General features: G+C 42.1%; 1 protein-coding gene across 1 annotated transcript; it reads left to right on the top strand.

The window, feature by feature from the left end:
• Nucleotides 1-763: 763 nt before the first annotated feature.
• On the top strand, nt 764-8,351 carry F3 (coagulation factor III, tissue factor). Its single transcript, XM_068952442.1, has 6 exons — nt 764-1,278; nt 2,553-2,667; nt 4,807-4,991; nt 5,365-5,546; nt 5,673-5,832; nt 7,099-8,351. Exons 1-6 carry the CDS (start codon nt 1,209-1,211, stop codon nt 7,236-7,238), a joined length of 852 nt encoding a protein of 283 aa, XP_068808543.1. The 5' UTR covers nt 764-1,208; the 3' UTR covers nt 7,239-8,351.
• The last annotated feature ends 295 nt before the right edge of the window (nt 8,352-8,646 follow it).

Consider the following 8,646-nt stretch of genomic DNA (forward strand, 5'->3'; position numbering starts at 1 on the left):
CCTCTTTCATTTTTTTAATAGGTTCTACTATGTAGCATGTTTCCACCTTCCCTGTAGAAGACTCAGGAGCCAAGAGTGGAACATAGCTCCCTCTACAGCTTGAGTATTCGATGAAAACACAGCAAGCAAACCCCCACCTCTGAAAACCGCGTTTAAGTGCTTAATCCAGCCTCAGACAGCTGGTATCAGGGGAAAGAGCAACATATATACAAGAGAGGACAGGGAGCACGTGGCAAAGGCTGCAGGCTGAGATTTGAAAAACCTGCTGTCGGAGACAGAGCCTGTTACCTGTGCGAATGACACACATTTCCAATGTTAGTTTATAAGAAAATGGTTAACAGGTCCTTGATTTATGGGGAAGATGAAGTACAAATCTCTGAACGCTTGGAGGTTATTTGCTGTCTGGTAGTACAAGGGAACCTCGACAGGGTTCGCATACACGTGCATAGGGAGTGAGAGAACCAAGGATTTGAGCTGGCTGAACGGTCATATCCGATGGCTCATGTGGTGAGATAGGAACTGACATACATATCTAACCCTCCAGAACTCACAGAGTCTAAGTTAATTAACCAGACATCACTTCCCCAGGATCACCTGCCCTCCAGAGCCATCATTTCCAAGCAGGGGCCGTGGTAACACCAAGAGGTGTTAATCTCTTGCCCTTGACAGCCAGCCAAAGCTGTGTAGTGGTTGAAGCTGGTCCTTGAGTGCTGCCCGCTTTCACCAGTAGTTCAGCCTACGGCCAAGGGAGGGTGAATGAGGTGTGGTACAAGTGTATGGCGACACTGAGAAGGCAGGAGAGCATTCTAGGCACTGCAGGCGCATCCGAGTGGACGCTGGTACTGGGCACCGTGCCGGCGTGACAGTGGCAGGACTGGAGGCGACCTCTCCCTGTGCTCCTGCCGGGGACCTGCCGCCCCTTCCCTCGGGGCTCCTCTCGTTACAGGAAGGCCAGCTTCCCCGCACATCCCCTCTTCTCCGCTTGCTCAACGCGGCTACGTCGGAGCACTTCCGCCAGGCCCGCTCTCTTTCCCCGTAACCCCGTCCGAGCCTCCTCCGCTCCCACCGCCCGTCTCGCCGCGGCGCCCGCGGGCGAGGCGCCCGCAATCCCCGCCTCTCCGCCCGCTCATATAAGGCAGCGCCTCCCGCCCCGTCGGCAGCTCACCGCGATCAACTTTGCCGCGCTTCGCCGACCCGCTCCGCCGAGGATGCTGCGCGCCCCCGCCGCAGGCCGGGTTCTGCTGCTGTGCGCCCTGCTGGGGCGCCTGGCCGCCGCCGGTGGGTAACGGAGGGGGGCCGCGGCCCGGGGGCGCCGCGGGCGAGGGCAGCGCCCGGGCAGAGCCGCGCCGGCGGAGGGGCCGGGGGCGACGGCTCCGGCGCGCGCGGGCTGTGCCGCGCGGGGGGTGTCTGCGGCTCCGGCGCGCGCGGGCTGTGCCGCGCGGGGGGTGTCTGCGGCTCCGGCGCGCGCGGGCTGTGCCGCGCGGGGGGTGTCTGCGGCTCCGGCGCGCGCGGGCTGTGCCGCGCGGGGGGTGTCTGCGGCTCCGGCGCGCGCGGGCTGTGCCGCGCGGGGGGAGGTCAGAGGCTCCGGCGCGCGCGGGCTGTGCCGCGCGGGGGGTCTGCGCAGGGTAACGGCTCCTGCCGGGGGACCCCGGCTCTCCACCGGTTATGCTTCAGCACCCGAGTGGCGGTGGAGCGCTTGGGTCACTAAAGGTTGGGATTTTTTTCTTTTTTTTTTTTATTTCTTCTTCTTCTTTTTTTTTTTTTCCTGAAGAGGCTCCTTTATTTTCATAGCTGGGGAGGCGTTGGGGGCAAAGAAGGGGCATTTCATAGGTCGGTTGCTGAACACCAGTAATAGGGAGTAAATTGCTCCATTTCTTTTGTCTCCAGTTTCCAGCTTGTAGAAGGAGCAGAGAAGGCTGTATTTAGAAAATAATTAGGATATCACCAAGGGAAATCCTTAATGTTCAGAGGCCGCAGACGCTGTGGCCCTTCCCTGCGGTGTGGGGTTTTCCCCTGTGGTTCTTCCCTCGCAGTTCCCAGAGCGCGTGTCGCCAGAGCCACCGCTGCGGGCGTGCAGGGTGCCTCTGCCTTTCTTCCCCTTTGCCCAGGCTACAACTAAATTCTGTGGTAGCCCTTCTCAGATATAAGCGTGTAGGGCAACTACTGGGTTTTTTAAGAATTTATCTTCCTAAAATAAATAGGGAAACTAGCAGTTAATGGTTTCTACAAGTAGGAATGAATTTGAACTATACTCCATTTGTTTTAGTGCTTTGACATTCCCATGAATATCTTCAAGCTTTTGTAGCATCTTAAAAGGTCTTGTATCAAAAAGTAGAAAGAAGCATTAGGCAGAACTCCACTCATGTTTCATATTTCTCACTTTTGCCAGGATTTAGTAAGACAAGCATGAGCCCGGAGGGCAGGACCAACCCTTTTCCCCAAGACCTTCAAGCAGCAATTAGCAACAACAGCTTCTTTTAAGTGAACGGCAAATGCAGGGGGCCGGGAGTTGCATATAGTGTGACTAATGGTGCTCTTTTCTATATTTAAAGGCAGTAAAGATCTACCAACAGCAGTTAATATAACTTGGTCTTCGATCAACTTTAAAACAATACTACGGTGGCAACCAAAACCATCTAATTATTCCTACACAGTAGAAATACATGGGTAAGTAGATAACATCAAAGTTGTGTACGTTAATGACAATTGAAGAAGATGCAGATAGTGAGTGTCTGAATATTTTTGAGAGTGAGCATAACAGGAAAATAGCCCAAAAATGAGGATTTTGGGAAAACTGCCTACCCAATAGTTATACCTTCTTCATACCCAACTGTAGGAATATCTGATTCATGATTCTGGTTTCATCCACTTCAGAAATGGGTAGTTCAGCTTTAGATCAGTATTTCAGTTCTGGGGTTCGGTGCAGGCCAACTGGGCGGGAGATCTGGGCCAGGGTACATTGAGGCAGTTGACTTTAGACCATGCAACATATACTTGATAGAACGTCACCTTTTTATGTCTTTCAAGCTGTCTGGATGGGGTCTTTGTTCTTTCTTTAATCTTGGGAGGTGTCTGATAAATGAGTCTGAATTTTATACTAATCAGTGAATCACCATCAATGAAATGCTGGGTAATACTAAAAATGACCTTTGTTTGTCTAGCTCTATCAAAGCATTGTCTGTTGTCATGATTATAGAGGTTATAAAATACTGCAGACCATAAAAAACAGCCAGCCTATATGAAGTGTCTAACATTTCTTTTAAAACTTCAGTGAAGTTCAGTAATAAATCTGTGCGGTACTTAGCTCACCTATTAATTCACAGACCATTATTAAACATGCCCTGAAGAGAAACTGCATCAACTCTCCTACACAGTAATGAAAACATGGTACTGTAGCCACTTTTGTCTATAAAAGTTGTCTACAAATGAGAGTTCTCTCATGACTAATAAATGAATGTGCAACGGTCCAATGCCCTCTTTTACCCTTTATTCTGAAAAGAGTGATTAAATGAATAGACTTTAAAGCACATGCTTGAGCAGAATGGCACAACATAGCTTAAGAGCTTGATCCTACAAAAAGGTTTCTCATGGGCACAGAACCTTATCCAGCAGTCTGCCAAGTGAACTGCTTGTGAACCTGGAGTTTCTTTCCTGCTGTTTGTGCTTGCAAAAAAATGAAGCCTGTTTGCCCAAAATTCAGTATAGAATCAGGTACAGTTCTGATACTGAGGAACTTCTTTAGACAGGATTGTCTTAAGTACATTTCAATTTGTGCTTTCTGATATATATGTACATTTAAAAGAGTATGTTTGTTTTGTTATAAACATCAAATCTCTTCTGTCCCTTCTCAAAGCATCCGCAGACCACTGAAACTCACAGATTTGTTACATCATATGAAATCTGGTGAAGCAGGAAGGGAGTTCAGGCAACTCTTGAATAAAACTCTTGCTTGCCAGACCTTAACCTACTTTGAGGAAAATTTGTTTGTTAACTTCCAAACACTCAACACTCTTGATCTTTCATCTGAGTTCACTAAATCTTTTTTTGTTCTTAGTTCACCAGCAAAGACTGGGAAAAGAACTGAAGCAGTAATATCAGATCTACTTTTCTATTTCCATTTATTAGGAAGCAAAGTGGGGTGCTAACATTTTTTTTCCAAGTGTAGTTATTATTTCTCAAGTAAATGACCCTGCCCTTTATCATTTAAAAATCAAGAGAAGTCCATGAGTCACGTTTTTTATTTTTTGTATTGCTTTTTATTCTCAGTAACATTTATATCTACACAGATACGAATACAAGTGAAATATGAGGAGTCGTTGTCATTAGATTAAACAATTAACATTCATGTGAGCAGAGCTACCTAGGATAACTGACGTTTCTTTAGGCAATAGTTTTCGTATGCATCATTGATCAAGGATAAAACTGTCAAAGTGATTTATGTATCTAAGTTCCCTTATATTTTTATTGTAAGTCAACTTCAGAAAAAGCCAAAGCCAAAATCCAAACTACTGATGGCTTTCTATCATTTTTAATTCATACATGTCTCCAATAACGTCTTCTTTATATAATGCATAGTGTGACTCATATTTGATTCACTTGCTTCCAATTTAAACTTGAAATATACTTGTTACAGGGTAGTGTTTTTGGGTTTTTACCTTATCTATTTCAGACTAGTACACCTATAAGAATGTTGCACTGAGTGAGGGAAATCTGTATACTTTGAGGAGGGGGAATAGTATTTTAACGTATATGAATAGTTTTTTTTAAATCTGCTTAGAAAGTGTTGACACTTCTTACTCTTTTCAGACAGACATCTAATACACAAAAAAAATGTATTCTGACAGCAGAAACAGAGTGTGATGTTACTGATGTGCTCAGGAATGTAAGAGAGACCTATACAGCACATATACTGTCTGTAACATCCTCGAGGATGGATAACTTTGAAGAACCACCTTTTGCAGTCTCTGAAAAATTCACTCCTTATAATCAGAGTAAGTAGGATTGCCAATTTAATTTTATCATAAGCTTTATCTCAAGAAGATTTTCATTGATTTAAACAAGGTTTGGATTGGGCCTAAAGATTTTTTCTATAGGTTCTTATAGTAGCACTACTAGTATCTAAGAATAAGATCTACAAGCATGACACTTTTCCCATTGCAGGGGACTGCATTGCAGGGGACTGCATCATTTGTCCTCTCACGTCTAGATAAAAATATTTGTTAATAATCTTTCATTTCACTGTACTACTTTGACTCTGCAAACTTATAATAGAGGAGGGAAGGGGAGTGGAGGGAAGAAGAGAAAAAAATATATTGTATAGAAAAGATGATGCCAGTTTTTTAATTTTTAAAAATCCTTTTCTAGCTATTCTTGGAAAACCAGAGATCCAGAATTATACACAAAAAGATTCCAAATTGAACATTGTGTTCAAAGATCCACTTACACCATATACATTTTCCAATGGAAGCTTTAAAAGTATTCGAGATATTTTCAAACATGACCTGGAATATAAACTCTATTACTGGAAAGACCAAAGTTCTGGAAAGGTAAGCTCTTGCTCTACTTTTCACATATTCTGTAGCTATACTATAGCTATGCAGCTTCTGTGCTTCCTTAACAGCTAAAGCTTTTGCAGAGAACATTATCTTGAAATATTCTTTTTTCTTTTACAGAAATATGTAACAACAAAAAGCCTTACATTTGAAATAAATGTTGACAGCACAAAAAACTATTGCTTCCACATACAGGGAATCATTCCCTCTCGCAGAGAAAACCGTGATGGTCAGGAAAGCAGGGTGCTTTGTACCAGCATAGGAAGAAATATTTTAGATGGTATGTATCTGATGAAGTCTGTCACAACATCTTCAGCATTCTAACAAAAAGACACTTCAATTATGAGTATATTTGTATACGTCTTCTAGGTCTGGTGCCTAATTTATAAAACAAAACTATTTGCTGTTTAAATGAGAGAACAGAGACTGGAGATGAAAACTAATGCTAAGAACTCCCATTAAGTAAGAGTCACCATCCTTAGCTACTTGGAGTTGTTCTTAAGGTTTTGTTAAAACTATTTTGATTTAGTTTTAAATTGGCTGAATTAATGACTGATCACAGAGGTTCCAGATTTAATCACTGGCCTTCAGCTTATTTTTTTGTTTTCTCATTGTTTTCTTCAGATCCTTCCAATAAAGGGCCCTAGGGTAAGTGCTTGAAGCACCAGCTGTAAAATATAGGAGTGCTGGAAAACTATGCAACAGGCATTTCCACTGACTTGTAGTGTAAACTGAACTAGGGAAACTCTCACTTTTTTTCGCTCACAGTTTAGTTATTATCTCAAAAGCAGGTGAGGAGACTCAGACTTTCTTTACCGTTACATTACAAGCTCAGATTGGCCCCCTGACTTGTAAACAAGTTAGTGGGCGGTCAGTGAACCAGCCAGTCCAATTCAAGACAAACAACTTTTGTTCAAAGTGTTACAACACTTTCTTCAATATTAAGTCAAAAGTGTTAATTAAAATAATACATTTCTGTATTGTATCTTCTTTCTCCACCAGGAAGGAATATTTTCACTGTAAGTGAAAAACTCTTCCAAAATTGTTTCTCCCTCTCTCAAATGAATGCTCTTAAACAAAAAAAATATATTTAGATATTACAATAGTTGAATTCTAGTTGACTACAGTTTGAATAAAAACTCCTTTGGCTGGTCTTTTCCAACTTCTAACCTAGAACAAATTACTACTTAGGCCTAATTCCAGAGCTGATGTGGTAGCAGGGGGAATGATTGGACTTACTGCTGTGGTGATAGCCTGGTGTTTTAGTGGACTAACCATACTAGATTAAAACCTAGCGTGAACTAGTTGAAATCATGGTTTACTACAGTTTAACAAGTGAGTTGTGTTCACGCTGAGGTGAACACTCCTGTGGTACTGTAAAATACAGAAAGCATTTCTGAGTTCAGTGGAATGGGTTCTAAGGGATTGTGGCACTAAATGAGAGGTGTTCAACACCTCAACGTGGGGACCCAGACAAACACAACTTTAAGGAAAAACCACTATGTCTTCTGATTACCAAGTCTTGGATTCTTTTCTTCCCTTACAGAATATGGAGCTGAAGTCTTCATTATCATAGCAGTGATAGCAATTGCAGTCATCACCATTGCCGTTGTCCTATCAGTGATCCTGTGCAAATGCAAGAAAACAAAAGCTGCTAGAGAAAAGGAACCGCTTAATGGTGTTTAAGGAATAACGATCGTGGATACTACTGGCAGTTCCAAAGCAAAAAAAAAAGGAGTTAACTGGGTGGAGCCATTTAAGCGTTCTGCTGCAGGAGATTGTGAAGCCAAAACTTCCAGAATTTCTGTGAATGCAAAGCTTCATTAGACAGTCACAGATGAAAAATACATTTTAGGCACAAAGATATCAGGAAGCCCCTGTGCCACTAATAGCTGGAAGGGTGTTCTGGGAAGATATTACAATATGTTTACCCTGTTCATATAGTCTTCCCAAAGCAACCTCTATTTTCCTGTCTGACACAGGATCCTAAACTAGACGGACCTTTGATATGACAAGGTATGGCCATTCTGAAACTATGGCCTTAATGAGCCAGAAAACTTATGATACTTGTGAGGGGAAAAAACACTACATTTTCTAAACGCTTGTGTCCTTTACCTAACAAAAAGGAACGTTTTTCTGTTTCTATGAAACGAAATCTGTATTTATCTGTCTTTTTATAACCTTATTACCTGAAGAAATGATCTCTTAGTTCAGATTTGAGAAAGATGCTACTACTCTTTTTGCACTTCTTAGATAAAATTGGCTTGGTGTATTTATCTTTGGATAGAGGCAATCAAAGCTAAACAAACTGAAATCACTGTATTGGTAACCTCTATGGAATGCTCTTGAAGTACATAGCTGCTATCCATCTGGAAAAGGCATATCCAGATTACACTAAACCTGGACTAATACAAATAGGATAATCTGATAATTCCAAGTGAGCGTCGGGATAAATATTTTGCAGTTTCTGAGTCAGTAGTAACTCACTTCATGCGAACACTGAATAGGTAGCAGTATTTACTGCAGCTTGAACACTGATTTTTAATTAAACAGTTGGTGAACTAATAGTTTCTGTTGGTAGAGGTTCAAACAATCTTGGTGATGGGACTTGGAGGTACGTTTTGCTATGACTATTTTAATATTTATTTTATAAAAGAATCTAGTTTTTATACTGGTGATATCTGTATTTATGATGGTAATTTATACTTTTCTAATGAAATAAAGGTGACTGGGAAAATAACTGGGTTTTTTTTAACATTCAATTTTCATACCTGAACTGAAATTAAAAATGTATTTAGGAAATGTACTCTTGTGACAGTAGTGTAGGCAAGCTGTTTGAAATCTGACCAGGACTATATAAAATAGACTACGAGGACAACTACTATCTATAAGGATAAAAATGTAAGAAGCCACAGATCCTGAACTGATACAATATTCAGCACTTACATTCACAGTTTCTCATTCTAATGGAAAGTATATTGGATGCCTACTGAGGTGTCTCATTTAGGGAGTTCCATACTGGTGCTCTACCTCTTGTTGTGCAAGTTTATTCAAAATGGCAGGGGGCCTGGCGCAGAGATAGGAGCTGCTGCAA

The sequence above is a fragment of the Struthio camelus genome, chromosome 8 (genome assembly GCF_040807025.1).
Source record: "Struthio camelus isolate bStrCam1 chromosome 8, bStrCam1.hap1, whole genome shotgun sequence".
Taxonomy (NCBI): domain Eukaryota; kingdom Metazoa; phylum Chordata; class Aves; order Struthioniformes; family Struthionidae; genus Struthio; species Struthio camelus.

Excerpts from the sequence above, each read along its gene's own strand:
- F3 (XM_068952442.1), top strand. The coding sequence starts at position 1,209 with ATGCTGCGCGCCCCCGCCGCAGGCCGGGTTCTGCTGCTGTGCGCCCTG. Across the intron at positions 4,992-5,364 it reads ATTCACTCCTTATAATCAGA|CTATTCTTGGAAAACCAGAG; the intron begins GTAAGTAGGATT and ends ATCCTTTTCTAG. Across the intron at positions 5,547-5,672 it reads AAGACCAAAGTTCTGGAAAG|AAATATGTAACAACAAAAAG; the intron begins GTAAGCTCTTGC and ends TTTCTTTTACAG.